Source organism: Anabrus simplex, chromosome 4, assembly GCF_040414725.1.
Source record: "Anabrus simplex isolate iqAnaSimp1 chromosome 4, ASM4041472v1, whole genome shotgun sequence".
In the NCBI taxonomy this organism is placed as follows: Eukaryota; Metazoa; Arthropoda; class Insecta; order Orthoptera; family Tettigoniidae; genus Anabrus; species Anabrus simplex.
The window spans coordinates 355,665,203-355,683,723 of record NC_090268.1 but is presented as its reverse complement, the minus strand read 5'-3'; the positions used below and the strand labels follow the sequence as shown (position 1 = coordinate 355,683,723).

The window sequence follows — 18,521 nt, the reverse complement described above, 5'->3', positions numbered from 1 at the left end:
TTGATCGGCCCACCGGTGACCCAATTATTTCCGGGGTCATTTCTGTTTCACGCAATTGTTGAATCGGAACACTGTCGCACAGGTAAATACACTGGAATGTCTCCTCAACAATAACGCACACAACAAGTGCGCTTGCATTGTTTAGGATTTCATACTAGGGAGTAAACAAAGTCAAATTCGTCAGGTTACCGGTGACCCGAACCGATAATAACTAAAGGCAGCATCGGGTCACCGGTGGGCCGATACGACGTAACATTAAGTCATCGAAATTCACTGCCGCAGGGAACGTGTTAAACAATCTTCTTAAATGACATTGACACTGTTTGACACTTCAAAATCTTTTAAAACCATATTAAAATTATTCTATGAAATCTTCAAAATGTTGAGATGTGGCGATTTAATATGGTTCTAAAAGATTTTGAAGTGTCAAACAGTGTCAATGTCATTTAAGAAGATTATTTAACCTTATTCTGCGACATTATGTTCACTACATGGCAATAGCCTGAGGACTTTATTGAATGGTTTTAATATGGTTCTACAAAAACATTTTTTTTTTAAACGTCAAACAGAGTGAATGTTTTTAAGAAGATCGTGATTTTATTATTAGTTTTGTTTAATTTTAATGATTATTTAAACCAAATTGCATCAGATTTTAGCAATCCAAAGTTTAATAATTGCAAGTCTTGGACAATATGGACTCGGAAATAGTATAATTATAATATGGTTTTTAAATCTTTATCATAGTTTTTTATAATGTGTGTGACGTAGATAAACTTATATATGTTTGCCAATGTTTCCATTGTGTATCAGCTGATGATGACGCAATATAAAGCGTCGAAACTAGTCCTGATAAAATAAATATACATGTTGTAATTTCATCTTAACAACATTTTTGGTATTGAATAAGGTGGATACGAATTTTAATAAATTGTAATCTTGGTTCAATACGGACGAATAATGAAATTTATATACTTAACTAATTAATGTTTGTTATTTACATTATAAGCCTACCATTTTCCTCAATTTATTAATGTCGTAATATTCAGGCTATGATATCCACCTTTCAGACGGCCGTTGGTTGGATTATTCTCCCCCTGCATCAGATTCATCAGCCGCTTCTCCCATTGTTTTAACATACCTGCCAACTTTCCCGATTTAGGCGGGAGACTCCCGATTTTCGACAGTTTTACCCGCCTCCTGATTATTCTATTATTTCTCCCGATTTTAGCTTTTTTGGTGAACTTTAAACATTTGTTTTCAAATCCTACCATTTCAGCTTTTTACGCAAGTGACCGGAAGTCCTCGGCTCATTGGCCGCTTCCGAATGATATATCGACGTTTATTAATTCGAGAAATGCGCGCAAATGTGCGATGTTTATTGATACCTGTATATCGCGACGCGTATATCGATTGTCATCTCTCGTTCTCGCGTGTTATGTTTGTGTTCATTCACATCAGTCTAGTCGATTCTAGAGACTAGTCGCTAGATTTGGAGTCCTTTTAAGTAATTTTAGTGGCAGAATTTCAAAGATAGCAACTAGTGACTTTTCTAGAAATTTTAGGAGCCATTTGGAGACAATTCTGGCGAATTTTAATTTATTACTTGATAAAAATAACATTGCGCTCGCATAATCGTGCGGGCGCGTGATGCAATATATTAATGTATGAATTTGCATCTGTGTGCATGTCTGCTTCACATGTGTGGAGCACGAGTTCATACTATTTTCAGAAGACTTATCAGACACCGATTATCTCACATACTTCCTGTGAGGGAATAGAGAGAGCCTTGTAGCCTCGTATAGAAACAGTCATGTTTTGAGACAATAAGTGTTATAATAGAGTCTACCACAGTATTCCTGTATTGCGCAAGACATGTAGAATAAGCATTTTGGACCAGTTGTATCTCCTGATTCCTCCCGATTTTTCCTGATTTTCAAATCTAAATCTCCTGATTTTTGGTTTTGTAAAGTTGGCAGGTATGTTTTAACAATATGCATTTATTTCCCGTACGCTTAATTCTACTTTATATTTCAGTCTTGTTTTTCATGTTTTGTAATTTTTTACCAACAGTTGTTGGACGTAAATTCTTCTTCTCCTTCTACCACTTTTCCCACCTCTGTGGGGTCCTGGGTGCGAATTGTGTCGCACATGTGGATTTGGCCCTCTTTTACGGCCGGATGCTCTTCCTGATGCTAATCGTAGATGGAGTGATGTAATCATTATTGCGTGTTTCTGTGTTGGATGGTAGCGTAGTGTGTCATGCGAATATGAAGAGGAAAGTGTTGGGACAAACACAAAACACCCAGTCTCTGGGCCAGAAGAATTAATCAGAGGCGATTAAAATCCCCGACCCAGCCGGGAACCTCTGAACCGAAGGCCTCAATCCTGACCATTCAGCCAATCAGACAGTTGTTGGATGGAAAAGTTTAAGTTAAATTTAGCAAGTAGTTCACGCTGAACTGCATTTATTGCACTTGTTTTCTTGTGCTTCTTATCCGATAACTGTGACTTTGAAAATATAATTGTATGTTCCTTTAAAATGGAGATAAAAGCAGATTAGAATTCCAGACTGTCATCTGCCATGTTAAGCACTGAACTACCCGGAAGTCATCGAAGTGTTATCACGTACGACCTTGATCAGTGACACTGAGTGGCTGCTCCAGACACTCGAGTGTACGCTGTGCTTCCGCTCTATATTTTTATTCACCGCAAATGCGGAGAGGAAGCTCATCGGCAGGGAGACACTCAAGCACTCAGCAAGCACACGCTCACTCGCTTAGACTCATTTTTATTCACACCACCCAAGGAGAAGGATTTTAGAATCATCAACACTCCCAGAAGACAACAATTGTAACCCCTTGTTGATGAAATATGCAATGCTCAACTATTGACTTTCACAAGCTGCTTAGAACAAAGAAAGTGAGCAGTAGATGCCTGATTACTGTATTACTGTAAAATATCCCTGAAAACTGGATTATGCACAGCATTCCAGAGGATATTTGCTGCAACTAGGGCTCTACACACATCAGCATAGAAACCATTATGGGTTGTGGGAGAAATAGTTTATGTGAGCAGAATCCGTGTAATGTTATTTTTCATGGCCGCTTTCACTTTGTGACTGGCACTATCTGCATGCTGCTGAAGGTGGCATTTTTTCTGTTGTGAAATCTAAAACGCAATAAAGTGATGAAGATTAAAGATTAAGTTGAGGAACAGAAAAGGTAAATAGCTATTGAATAAAATATGTAATTTTGAACTATTTCCCTTAAGCCACCATTACTCTAAAGTTAATTAAGAACAAGAACACTACAGGCCTTAAAGTGCCTTATTTTTCAATAACGGCTGCTGCCCAGCTCATGGCCTGCAAATATTGGGTGATCGTGTGGTCAGTACGACATATCCCTCAGCTGTATTGCCTTGCCTCCGTGACTGCTGCTTACTGTAGCTTCTCAGTGGTTCCCACAATGCTGCGTCTATGCCGTTCCATACTTCATAGATTTCTAAATTACTGCCAGTACTGGAAATCAAACCCAGGCAGCTGAACAAAGTCTCTAAAATTAATTAGAGGAACCAATATCAAAACCTTACTTTTAAACTAATATGAAATTTAAGACGTATGAACATACCTGTTTATTGCAGTACTGACAGAAAATAATCTTACCATCAGAAGTCATCCCTGGAAATAGTATAAGCTGTTGATGTATACGTACAATCTTAGATGATTTCGTTTTAGGCATGACAAACTATATTCATTTAAACAGATGATGTTCTTTCACTGGCGACTACCTGCTCCTTATTCTTCTGAGCTAATCCTCCCCCACCACTCAGCATTCCTTTGATGACATTTGTCTGGGAAGATCAAGTTTCTGTGAAAAACCCATCCCCTGCTGTTCTGCTCTTCGTTCAGGAATGTCCATTATATAATAGTAAAAATTACAGAAGTTTAATTTTATTATAAATGTAAAAAAATAGGCTTCCTAGTTTAGGCACTAAAATAGTGAACTAGGCTTTAAAGGTCCAAATAAGCATTTTAGGGCACTATAAAACTCTATAAATGTAAAATATTTGTCCTGAAACATCAACACATTGTAAAAAATGTCATCTTACTTCTTAAGGAACAAAATAGGCATTTGCCTTACAACCCCAGGTCAAATTACAAGTAAGGTTCAGATGTTCAAGACCTAAAAATAGTGCAAAAATGCAACCAAATATGACCTTAAAAATGGCAAAATATGACTCAGAAGTAAATACGTCCAAAATATTTAAATTAAGACACATCTCTAACCAATGTTGTGAGTTAGTCCTCTTCTCTTCTGTTCACAAATCCCCTCTTACAAATACTGTACATTATGTTGATCATCATGTCATGAATAGAGGAATATCTTTTTCAGGCTGGGACATAAAAAATAATGTTAAATGATGCCTATTTATGTGAAAAACAAATGACTTAGTGACAGGTTTTCTCTTTTTCCAACTACTGTAAATGAACAGCCAAAGCTGCCACCAAACTGCCCAAATATTATTAAAATGTGACACTTTTACCAAAAATGCTCAAAATGTGATCTAACATCATATGAGAGTGATGAGAAGAGAGCCTGTCTATCTGAAGACAGCAGTGTATGAGCTGTGGAGATTGTCCTTTTGTGTTTTTTATGTTTGTCTTTGTCTCCTTTTTTATTTCTCCTTCCATTGCTGACCTGTTGTTTTATTATCATATTATGTGTTCGTACATATGTTCCTATCTTTTTATATATGACAGTCTTCACATTATTATAACTGATAAAAAGGAAATTTCAACCAAGTAGAATATATAAGGGCAAGAATGGAAAGTTCATTGCAGTAGAGGGAGGAGTTCTGAGAAGATGGGCAGAGTATTTTACACAATATTGTTGTAGGTCATCATTGGCAGCTTTAACTTGTTTCCGAGTAATTAACTTCTATCTGTGGATATACTATCGACGGTTGAACAGACCAATACTAGCATAGAATAAGCATCCACACAGATTGCACAGAATTGTTGGAGGAGGGCGTAGTTGTGCTGCACGGATTTTTTGTGCTTCCCTCTGACCTCTTCACATCTGTGTCACTCTCCTTCAAACACATTGACAGCAGCAGGGAACGTCCAGTGCCAAATTGTATGGTCTTGACCAAGCGTGTCCCAGGTGAGTGGATTGGGACCTGTCATCTTCATATTGTGCTTCAGCTGGTCCTTGTAGCACCTCATGGGGGTTCCACAAGGTCTGGTGCCGAACCAAGTTTGCCATACAGGATTTGGTGTGGAAATCTGGTATCACTCATCTGTCGGACATGGCTAATCCATCTAAGCTGATGACCAGTGGTGGACGATTCTATGCTCTCGGTATGTGCTTTCTCAAGAACAGCAATGTTGGTGTCATAGTCTTCCCTTTTGATCCTAAGAATGGACTGAAGTTTTTGTTTGTGGAAATGCAAGCTTTTTCAAGTCACATTGGTAAAGGGTCCAAGTTTCACAACCATTCAGCAATGTTGTGTCGACAACAGCATGGTACACCATCTGTTTCATGTTCACGGTCAGGTCTTCATTCATGAACACTCAGTGTGATAGTCATCCAAATGCTGCATGGGCAGTACCAATTCTCTTCTCCACATCTTGTTGTAGGTAAAATGTGGAGATAAGAAAAACAAGAAAATAGTGTATGATGATGAGAAAGCCTATTTATTTGAAGGAATTGATGTATGAAGATTAGGGGATTGCCCTTGTCCTATTGTGTTTTCATGTTAGTCTTTCTCTCCTCTTTCTATTCCTCCCTGTCTCCACATTGATCTGTTTCTTGTTGCTACCTTTATATATATATTACTTGATTCGTTGTTCATATAACATGATACTCCACTGAACCAAGGCTTCATTGTGAAGAGAAAAGAGCTTATCTAAATACTTACATTTTAGTGCAGTCTTGTGGTATTCCCTCTATCACTTTGCTAGATTCTGAATCGTCAATATGGTTTATTATGTTTTCCTTTTTTCAAACTATATCACAAGCTTTTCCCCAGATTCAAATGCAATTTTCCCTTCCTAAATGTCAATCCGTTTCTCAATATCTTCTGCTATCGTTTATGTAACAACATATTTTAGGATTAGTGGGGGAGGGGGTAAGGATGAAACATGATCCAAGAAGGAAGATATTGGAAGCGGTCAGAATAACAATAATTATAGAATATTTCACCATCAAACTAAGTACCTTGTTAACCTCCCAATAAGTTCAGCCATAATATTTAAATTTAGCCGAGTCCAAGCTGGTGGAAATTTACAAAACTCTTTTCATTTTTCGCAGACAGAGTAAAGCCTATCTTGCTTGCATAGAACATTGCTGAAGGTTGCAGTCATCCATCCTGTAAAGTTGATAAAGTGGCGAACCATTCGGAGACCATCTCTGCTAGATTGTATAGGCAGCAGAACAGGATGTAACCACAAGATGGGGTGGGAGGTCAACTATGTCACTTGATCATTTGAGAATGATCTAGTAAGGAGGGGTAAGTTTATAGATGGGTTTAAATACCAAAAGTCCCATGGAAATAGTAAAGGGACCTTGATATGAAGAATCAGAAATGACTGTTATAATTTTATTACAAAAGTCATCATTGCACTGATGACCCTAGCAAGACTCATAAGAAAGAGAGGAATTAATCAAGAAAGAAATAGCATTTACAGAGGCTACAGGTCTACTGTAAGAAGAAAACAGGATGAAGAGGTGTCAGAAAAATGAAATAGAGCATCAGCTACTGGATCTTCATTAATAGAAATTTTAATTTTAAACTAAATTTGAATCTTGACAGCCTCATTAACCACCATCCAGTCTAGATGTTTTTTGGAACATTTTTAAGTAGCTATGATAAGGCTTGACCATCCATTTTAATTAAAAATTTATTCATGCTCTTAGGTATTCACAATAATAATATTTATCCTTATGAGGTTCGGTTTCACATGTCTCTCCCACTTAAGTATGGTATATCATCATCATAAACTGTATTTATAGTATTTGTGTCTGGTGAATTGTTTTGCCTTTTAATACATATACATTTATTTCAGTTCAGTTTGTACCAGTCTGAATTTCATACAACCACCTTAAAATTACCTGTTGTGATTGGCACTGTTCCCTTGAAACAGTACATAAATACTTTTGAAAGAGGCTGCGGTGATGCTCCCCTTCCTGGAGAAGATTGGCGTGAGTATTTGCTAACTTAATTTTAATTTATTCATTGATATTTTGATCTGAAATTATCAAGAGAAATGCTGAACATTTTTAATAACCAGCAGTAACCTAAGAGAGGTAACTTAAAGGGCCCACCTTTTCAATGTTATAATGGTTAAGTTACAACATGTTTACTTGGAACTAGTTTCAACTCTATTTAGTGTCATCTTCAGCCAAAATGTGAAAAATAAACATAGGTACATACATACAAACAAACATATACATTACACAAAATATTATAGCATTATGATTAACCCTCTTAGTGCCGGCTCCTTTACTGCCGTGGTTGCTAAGAATGCCAGAGAGAAAATGCCTATTATGCAGCACTGAAGATAAAAGCATATCCTATCCTCACTTTTCAAGATATCTAATTGTAGTTTACATTTTCTTGTAGCTAAGTGATCCCCCTCTTCACTCACTACATTAACATCATGAAAATATTTCATACTTCCGAGCAAAAAAATTAAATTTGTTCATGCAATTTTTGAAAAATTTTAAAATTCAAATTTGGATCTCAATACATCCTAGTATTTTGATCGTACTCACCTAAATTTGGTATTCCTGTGCACACTGATGCATTGTTTACTATTTTGTAAAATATCAGTGTTTTAAGAATAATAGTTCTTGTAAAAATGGATTAAAATACTGACTTGGTCTAACATCAGGCGGAGGTGCACGTTTAGGGCCGGGCGTCTCAAGGAATGCAGGAGAGGGCTAAAATTGCACGTCATGATCGGACTGAATTTTACGGAAATCGGGAATCTGGTCATCATCGTCATTTCTGTCTCCGTCAATTCCATCATTATTCTCGTCACTATCATTACCGTCCTTATCGGAAATTTCATGCATCACTGTCACACGAGTGAGTCGGATAACATAACCACTATCGTCACTGTTTGAAACGTTACCGGCATTATTATTACTCTCAGTATCATCTGAATCATCGCCTGACTCGATATAATCAGAATCGTCACTCAATTAATCAATACACTACTAAATCGTCATCAATTTCAAACACAATACGAGAACTAGTCGCCATTATTACGAACACATGGTCTACAGGTACGCGCCAAACAGCTGAAATAGAAAAAATCATAACATCAACACAACATGTCGCACAGAAATTCTGGTGGTACATTTAGAAACTGTGTAGTATCTACTACAGAGTGATGCTGACTGGAGCTGCCATCTGTCAGATATGTGCAAACTATTACGACCTACATAGACAGCTGCAACACGGAGCACGATCGCGCTCCTGGCACTTTTCGCTAGGCTACAGAGGAGCGCAATCGCGCTCCCCGGCACTCTAAGAGTTAAATAAGAGTAAAAAGGGAAATAAAATAGTGAATGGATATTCAATCACAAGTTCAGAACTTGGCAGTCATGATCAAAACAACCCAGGAAGAGTGAATTAAAATTGTACAAACACAAGTTAGGACTAAACAAACATAATCTTTTAAAAAGACATATAACACTTTAAAACTTTGCTGAAGTCCGAGATGAACTTGGTAGTCAAAGATTCAAATTTGTCGTCACTTTTTCAATAAATGATGTCACTTATTAACTAAGAGTGTAGTAAACATTTTCTTTGAGCTTTTGACAGAAATACATACAATATTGAATTTGTGTAAGATGTTCCTCTGAGAGCTTTGAAGTCAGTTTTACGTCATAGCTGTGCTGTTGTCTGTGGTCTATTGCTTTTATGTTGCAACGTAACGTGTAAGGTAGAGACCAAGTTTTTGAGCCAAGGTTTCTGCGATGTTCGCAGTTCAATGCAGGACCTGCGGTGTAAAAAGGAGATATTTATAAAAGTGAAATAGTGAAGTTTTTTCTTTTTTTTTAAGCGGCCGTGGCCTTAATTAACGTACAACCCCAGCATTTGCCTGGTGTGAAAATGGGAAACCACGGAAAACCATCTTCAGGGCTGCCAACAGTGGGGCTCGAACACACTATCTGCGATGCAAGCTCATAACTGCACGTTCCTAACCGCACGGCTAACTCGCCTGGTAATAGTGAAGATAAAGAGAGCGTGGGCTATGACTGAATGAGACTCACCTCTGGTGGCAAAGCTGTGACGCTTGATGAATAAGCTTGGGTCAGGGAAGCAGCTAGTGTTGGAGTAGGAAGGAAGGGGGAGGGAGGAGGAGCGGTAGGGTACCCCTCCCACCTCCCTTATAAAAATTACAAACCTAACCTCGGCTTGCCTTAAACCCTTCCGATGAAAGTTCCTTTGCAATCTCTAATGCCTTTTGCTGATACATTTCGGTTGACACACCATATCCCAATTCCCGCCTTTCTGTCACATTTTTATAAAGTTTTTTTTTTTTTTTTTTCCATTTCTGGAAACTGTACACATTCCACGAAAAGCTCTACGATCATCACTACAAGTTAAGAGCACATTTTTTTTCTTTCTCCAATCGCGAATGTATGACTCGTCAATATCGTATTTCCTACCGGCGGTATGATTTCCAATAATTTTGGTTTCCTGAACTACTTTCAGTTTCTCACTCGCAGTAAAAGATCGCAAACGCTTTGTGGAATTCATGTTGATACTCCGAAAATGTGCGTGAGACTGACGCCAAGCGCAGCGCGGAAGTAGCGTACACTGAGAGTGGAGAAAGCATTGTTGCCAAGCCGCCCCACCGGTGATGCCCGATTTACGTGCATTCGGAAAGATAAATTTCCCAAAATTTTAAATAAGACCCGCACCCAATTTTGGAAGCGATATTTTCGAAAAAACAGTCTGGGTGGTTTTCGAGATTATACGGTAAGTTACCTAGGAGAACTATGGACTTTGCAATGGAGGGTCCTATGTTTGAGTGATGTCTTTAAAAGTAGGAAAGATCACAATGTGAAGATAAAGCTGGAATTCAAGAGGACAAATTGGGACAAATATTCATTTATAGGTAAGGAGAGTTAGGCATTGGAATAACTTACCAAAGGAGATGTTCAATAAATTTCCAATTTCTTTGCAATAATTTAAGAAAAGGCTTGGAAAACAACAGATAGGGAATCTACCACCTGGACAACTGCCCTAAATGCAGATCAGTAGTGATTGATTTGGTTTTGATAATAGAAACAGACAGAATTTTGAAACAATGGTTAGACTCAAGTGTTCATCTTGCATTCAGGAGATAGTGGGTTTGAACCCCACTGTCGGCAGCCCTGAAGATAGTTTTCCATGGTTTCCCATTTTCACACCAGGCAAATATTGGGGCTGTACCTTAATTAAGGCTATGGTCGCTTCCTTCTCACTCCTAGCCCTTTCCTATCCCATCACTTCCATAAGACCTATGTGTGTTGGTTTTATGTAAAAAAAAAAAAAGAGCACTCAAAATTTTAATTATTTTAAGATCAAAAGTATAAAGAGAGAATGGGTTACGGGACTAGTTGTAAACAGGGGATTACAGACTGTGACTTGCAAATCAGATACGCATTCATCACACATCCCTATGCCCATGTCTCTTCTTTTTATAGATAATTACCTTGGTTACGATAAAACGGCAGATGTAAGCTACATGAGACTACTTTAATGCACCAGGTGCTTTCTGAAAACCCTCTGGACCCAGTCAGGCCCTATGCTACAAATCCCATACATTGAACGACAACATACATCAGGTCACAGTCAATGTCATGATCTAGTGGAATGAGCTCCCCTATGATATTACGGATGCTAAATCTAAAACAAAATTCAAAGCCTCCTGCCAACGTCATATTGTGTAAATAAGAGTGAAAATGGTTGGTTGTTGTCGTATGCTATAGAATGTAGTCATGGTAATTTATACCCCAGATTCTAAAAATGTTTAGATATGTTTAGGTTAGATCATTTAGGGATTTTAAAAAAATATTGTGTTCATGTATTTGATATTTTACTCTTTCAATACTGAGATTTTCATTTTAATTTAGATCTTGTATTTTACACAATAACTTTTTTAAATACTGCTTTATTATCTTATTTACATGTAAGTTTATATAGTTAATTGTTTACTGTTCCATTTTAGTTGCTGTAAAGTTATGTACACATACATGTTTTACTTTGTGGTTAGGTGTAAAGGAGGGCCATAGCCTGAAATTTGTCAGGAGCTGTAAAGTCATTGAATAATAATCTAATCATAATATTTAAGACAAACCAATTATTAAAAATAGCATATATATATATAGCATATATATATAAACTAAAAATTTAAAAATTGCGGCTGCTGTGTTACACATGTAAGTTATTAATTAAAACAATATTCGTATTAATAACTGTTTAGGAAAGGAAATGAAATTATGACTGAAAAGTGTGTGAAAGACAAGAAAACACTAACCCCATAGCGTATAAAACATATAATTGGAATTGTTTTGATTTTACGCATTAATATAATATGCACACTAGTTTTCAAGATGACATTTTTCCAGTTAAAAGATATAGTGAATACAGTAGCAAATATAGTATGTAATTCAAAATCTGAGACTGATTCAATCTCACTATTTTTATTTTTAAGGTTGTTTGTTTTAATTCCAAAGGATAAGAAAAGCAGTATTGAAGCTTAGAATGTATGGTATTCCTTGTATTTGGAGGTTTCAGGGTATGAGGAATAGAAATAATACAAGAGGTTATGTACAGTGGAACCTTGATTCTCCATTTCTGGAGTGACAACGGAAAGAAAACGTACACCATGGGAAAACAGAAAATCTGGGAATGAATGAAAACCATTGACAGTTTGGCTAAACATTACAAAAATGAAATAGGAATAATTATAATCTTACAAACACTCCTAAACCAAACCAAACCAAAGTACAGCCCCAATGGGCCTCTGCCCGCTAAGCGACCGCTGTTCAGCCTGAAGGCCTGCAGATTACGAGGTGATGCATGGTCACTGTGACGAATCCTCTCGGCTATTATTCCGGCCCTCTTGACTGCGGTCGCCATCTCACAGTTAAATAGGTCTTCAATTAAAGGTAATCACGTAGGCTGAGTGGACGTGGAACCAGCCCTTAGATCCAGGTAAAAATGCCGGACCTGGCCGGGAATTGAACCCAGGCCCTCCATGTGAGAGGCAGGCAAGTTGGACCGTGGAACCGGCTTCAAACATTAATTACCAGTACGTGAGTTAAAAATCATGATATTTTATATTCAATTTTTCCGGGGAACTTTGTCAGTTTTCTGTGAAAACTTCTTTCAGTTTAGCAACTTCGATCGGCCAAACTCTCCAAAAAATCTAATAACGCCAAGCCAAACAACAACTGACAAGTAGTTTTCAATTCTCTAATCTAATAAAATAAAGCACATTAGATACACAAGTGCCAAACATGATGGCAAAATCCCTTCTTTTCTTAATCTTCCATTGTAATTTGGTCACTGATATACTGTTCCTAGTCAGTTTCTGGAAATCGTGTACTGCATATATTAGGCCTACGTCGACATTTACAGGTTATGTTGAGCTCGAGAATATGGTTTTAAATGTATCAGTTATCAAAAGTTCGCAAATGCATTATATTCAGTTCTGCCCGTCACTAATCACAATCAAATTGGAAAGAGAAAAAATATCATAAAAATCTTCAGAATTTATGATTATTTGTGACCTTGAGCTCATCTAGAAAGCGTGCTCGCTGCACGAGTCAATAAGAGTGGGACTGCGGTTCTTATGACATTTTAACACAAAAACATAAAATTTCCATTCTTATTTAGGACCAAAACAGTAATAGGCAATCCCAAGACCTTCCATGGCTTTATGAATGTAACGTGCAACATCGATTCTGGTCTGGAAAACATAATCGTATACAATAATATGAAAATACTAGATTTGTGGCAAGAAGGAGCAGTTTTGATTCCTGCCTGAAAGCCCAGTGACTATACAGTGCCCGGAGAGTAGTGCCGAAAACCTGTTCGGCGATACAATCAAAAACGTAAAAATATAAACATCTAACCCTGGACATAATGTGGACGTTTTACGAGTACAAACATTTGTCGAGACTCGTTCTGTCTTTAAGCAGAGCTGTCAAAATGTGCTCTGTCTCATTCCAATTGTTGTGGCCACTCTCTGCTTTATGATTTCTGAGGATTCTCTAAACAATACCACCCGAATGCGATGCAAGATGGTCCCTTATGCAAGTTCACCGGCCATTGTTTTTCCAGTACTGTACTTGCTCTAATTATCAAAATGTCGGGCTGTTAACGCCAAGATCTGTAAGTATGCCATAGAAGTCCTTTCATGAGATATAGTTTCTTGAAAAACACTTGATCGAGGATTTAGCGTTGATGGGACTGAATTTTCTGGACAGTTGATCAGGGAAATAGTTTCTTCAAGGAACGGATAATGCAGGATTTTTACAATGTGATTTAATTAGGATGTTCACGGGACCACGTAATTAGGATGAATAATCCGGGAAAACGTAGTTTCTGGGAACAGATAATCGAGGTTCCACTATATCTGCAAATCACGAATCAAGAAGATATTTTAGTTTGTTGTTTTAAGCTTGTAAGGAACACTGAAAGAAAACAAGTAAGCTTGTAGTGACTGTGGATGTTATCATGGTAGTAGCTATGGGATCTGTAGTTTTACATAGAATCAGAACTACAAGGAGGTAACTTTTCATATTAAAAATCCTACATATATTGGCTGGGATTCAATCCAAGGCCACATTTTCCACTGCAGCACAGAATTGCATTTTAAGACTTGTAGCTAAGGCTGTTAAGATAATGAAGAGAGAAATCAAACCTTAGAAAGTAAGATGTATGAGCCATTGTGTTTTGTTTATTTTATTCTGGTAATATTCCTGATTCCACTAGTGAGACTATTACACCTCTACCCACTGATCCCTAAACTATGAAAGACATACCTGCCTAAAAATTACTTGAATGCATTTTTTGTATCTAATACTCTGTGTTTTCACAGCTTCACCTAATCATGAATCTTGCTTCTTTGGACCACACAACGTAGTCGACTCCAGTGGTGATGCAGGAACCGAGCAGCAGTGCTCATTCACTCCACTATACATAACATACCCAGCTATTCAAGATGACGTTGAGCTTTAAGAAGAGGAAAAAGAAATGTGTGACTCTTAAATATTTAAGATTAATCTCTTGCCTTTATTTTAAGGCAAAGTTTGGGTACCTTGTGATATAAGAAAATATGTATCTTGATCCTGTTTCCATTGCAGCACAGAATTGCATTGTAAGACTTGTAGCTAAGACTGTTAAGATAATGAAGAGAGAAATCAAACATTAGAAAGTAAGATGTACAAGCCATTGTGTTTTGTTTATTTTATTCTGGTAATATTCCTGATTCCATTCGTCCATGTTGATAGAACCTTTATGTCATTACAACACAGTCTTGAAGAAGAGCTCTTATATTTTAAGAATTCTCTGTCTTGTTAATGAGAACAATTTCTACAATAACAAAAAACATACAGAAAGAAAAATACTGTGTGACCTATAAGTGGTCATGTACCTGAATGTTGGTGGAAAAGAGGACAAAAGAAAAAAGTAACAAGAGAAGCTGAGGGAAGTATTAGTTGCTGATCACCAAACTCAAGCTCTAATTAGGTGGGAAGAAGACAATAAAAAAATTAATTTACCATATTTATTTGCATTAGAGATGCACCTTTTTACTGGTTTTATAACAAAACTCAGCTCTCTAACTTATGAAATAAAATTCAGGGTCATACAATTGTAACTTAAAATTGGAAATAAAGTACAGCAGTAATTATTGGTAAAACAAAACATTAGTAACATGTAGACTTACCTCATTCTTTATCATTTTCAGCATCACTGCCATCATCCACAGTGTTCTCCCCAGAAACTTTTGTCAGCCGGGTGGCAGGAATTAGTGGCCAGGCGGGGAATGCTACGTAAAACTTCAATATGAAAAAAAAAAATGTCAAATCATGCCCCTCAGGGCATTAACAATAATATCAGACAGGTAAACATTAACTGCAAATTTGAACTATTTTAGTGTTATCACGAACAAGACATAAAAGAGTATTTTGAACTTCTAGTATTCTATTGCTCGTTCCAAATAAAGTAACAGCAGACTTAGGCCTACCACTCAGTTACTGTGGACATGTGGACTGCCATACGGGTTTGTGATGTCATACGGAATAGAAGCCTCGCATGCGACTCCACACTAATCCAGACCCTGCTCGCGCACGAGACTACTTGGTGGTCAAGCTAAATTTTTGATCTCCGATGTAACTGATGCAATTACGCTGACAATAAAGGTGTAACATTTAAATTAACAGTTTTACAGTATTTACATGTTAATTTGGAGCACCCAATGATTCAAATATGTGTTAAAATTATGTAACTAGCACATATTCAATTTATATTAGCCGTGTGGTCAGTAAAATTGGCAGGGCAGAGCGCCCATTAAAAAAGTCCTAGGGAGAACACTGATCCATCACAGATTCACATTCATCCTCTTCCCATAAAATATTGTCTTCTGTGCCATTGATAGCATTTGATATGCCCATCTTTGGGAAACTTTTTGAAACTACTTCTGGTCGTTATCCTACTCCAAGCCCTTGTTATCCATTCATACATCATTTCAATTGTTGGCTGCTACATCTTTTCTGTCGGTGTCATATCATGACTCCCAGCTGCCATCCACCTAGCATAGTCCTCTCATATAATTCTAGAATGGTTTCTTTTCACACACATTGAAAGGTTGGAGCACACATATCAGACTACCAGGGATAACAGTGATATCAGTGTTTTTTATCTTAAGAATTCTTTGTGTAATCACCAAAATGACCCTGGAAACTGTCCCTAACACGGAGATCAGGTTGACAAGGTAAAGCACCAAGGAGATTTTTCCACACTCGATCCATCTATCCAGCCGTCTGTCCACTCTTACATTAATATCTTTGGGTACTTTAATTTTCCATATGCTCTCTCGTTTCAAAAATGACATATGGTGGCAATTTCCTTCCAGCTGCTGTATTGCTAGCATCACTGTGGAATTCTCTCCTTTTAGAAATTGTTTTGGACAGAATATAAAGGTACCAGGTCTGCATTCCGTATTTACAACAAAAACAGTAATAATAATAATTCACCAGAAGTATGAATTTATGAGAATAGTCTTGGTACATTAATTGACAAATGAAAGTTTTGTCTCCTCAATGAAAGGCACTTTTTTTATTGAAATAAGAAGAGGACAGCCTCTAGTTCCTGTAAATTCAGCAGCGCTGATACCCATACTTGCAATTTCATGCGCCTTGTAATACATCATTTCATGTGAGACTCCTACTCCATTGTTTATTAAATTCAATACATAATCCATTAGTTTATTTTCAATTTTGGGACATTTTGCACCCCTTTTACCATGAAATGATTTTTTTGGCTTGTTAGGAGCGTGAAAGGAGGCTCTTTTTATTTGTGCCATTTTGCACATTTCACTTCAACAGTGTAAATTATCTATCAGCAGTTCTGTTTCCATGTTCCTACACGAATTGGATGAATGTTAAATCAAAACTTGCTATGTAACTTGATTTTGACTCATTTCTATCCATTCCAAAAACACTGTTCATCAGCACAACCAACTACTGCAGGCCTTCTAACAATACAGGGTTATAGTCATCGTATGTATTTCATATTCATTTAAAAGAAACAATTACAACTAAAGTTTTCATGAGTTAAAAACTTAAATTTGAACATAACTAATCCATCCCTCATTTCCCATCATTGCCAGAAATACTACACACTGACACATACACACATACACTAAAAATATTGCACACACATTGCTATGTAATAATTGCTATCCTGTCCGGCTCCTTGGCTGAATGGTCAGAATGGTTGTCTTTGGTTCAGAGGGCCCCAGCTTCGATTCCAAGATGGGTTGGAGATTTTAACCTTAAATGGTTAAGTCCCTTGGCTCAGGGACTAGATGTTTGTGCTATCCCCAACACCCTTGCAACTCACACACAACACTGCCCTCTACCACAATAACACACACTTTCCTATAGGCCTACACGGCAGATGCCACCCACCCTCGTCAGAGGGTCTGTCTTATAATGATGGAACCAGGCTAGAAATAACCATACAAAATTATTTTTATCATCATCCTTATCATCCTTCAAAGAAAGTGTTTTGTGTGGTCAGCCTATCAAAGTCTGCAGCTGTTGATTACTATCCACTAGTTGTGTTATACAGTATATTGTAATCCATCTACTGTAGTTTGAATTCATCAGCACAACCAACTACTGCAGGCCTTTTAACAATACTGGGTTATTAGTCATGTGAATTTTGTATGCATATAAAGGAAACAGTTACAACTAAAGTTTTCAAGAATTCTTGTTAAAACACTACATACTGACACACACACACACACACACACATTGCTATGTAATAATTGCTATCCTGTCCGGCTCCTTGGCTGAATGGTCAGCGTGGTCACTTTTGGTTCAAAGAGCTCCAATTTCTGTTGAAAATGAAATGTATTCATTAAGTGAAGAAATTGCTTTCCTAACATTTTTAGGGTAAAAGTAGAGAGCATCCATTGTACAGTAGTGTTAATTACAAAAATAAATACACAATATTTGAACATATAAGCAGAGCTACTGAACTGGTAAATACAAATCATTTATAGCTGTTTAGGTTTGCAGCTGACTAAAATGACTAGAGCAGCTGTTGTATCACTTTGTAATATTATAGTTTAAAAGAACCTTTATTTACACTACAGGGAGAAGTATTAATTCACAAACCCAGAGAAGACTCTCTTTTCTTAAATTTGTTATTTGTAAAATCTTTGGTCTGTATATAACATATTTTTTACTGACAAGGAAAGTGTCACACCCTGCCGAATCTATCTTGAAACTGTTGTGTCATAATCAATGCGCTAGGTCCGAAATTAAAGCTGGAATCCTACATGGTCTGGCAGTAACACAGTACAACTGGACATCTCTGCCTACTAGTGAGCTGTGTGGAGCTGTGTTAACTCATCGTTTTCTGCTCACTGCTGCACTGCTGATTTGCTGACAGTTAAGCCTGTACTCTCCAAACTGTAGTGACTACTACTATTATTATTTATTTATTTATTTATTTATTTATTTATTTATTCTTCTTTTGTTTTGACCAACTATGGACCATGTTAATTCGAATTCAGCTTCATCTGTTTCTGGGCTTTTATCCTCATCCAGTACTCCATCATCCATTCACCCTGCAGTCTCCTCCTCTCCTCTGTCCACGGTGCTTGGGTACAGGATCTCACTTTTCCTTGAAAGCTCTTGGTGGTCTTGATTCTCAACTTGTAAGCATCCCTGTTGCCGATTTCTGTTCCTTGTATTCCGATTTCTTTCAGGTCTTTC

At 37.2% G+C, this 18,521-nt stretch overlaps 1 protein-coding gene across 3 annotated transcripts in view; it reads left to right on the top strand.

Annotated features, from left to right (window-relative positions):
* LOC136871986 (arrestin domain-containing protein 17) overlaps positions 1 to 14,937 on the top strand; it is a 75,508-nt gene extending 60,571 nt beyond the window's left edge. For all 3 annotated transcript variants that reach the window (XM_067145768.2, XM_067145769.2, XM_067145767.2), the window contains 2 exons: positions 7,067 to 7,202; positions 14,111 to 14,937. In XM_067145768.2, the coding sequence (XP_067001869.1) occupies positions 7,067 to 7,202; positions 14,111 to 14,250 (276 nt within the window). In that variant the 3' untranslated portion in view covers positions 14,251 to 14,937. The remainder of the gene's footprint in view (positions 1 to 7,066; positions 7,203 to 14,110) is intronic.
* The last annotated feature ends 3,584 nt before the right edge of the window (positions 14,938 to 18,521 follow it).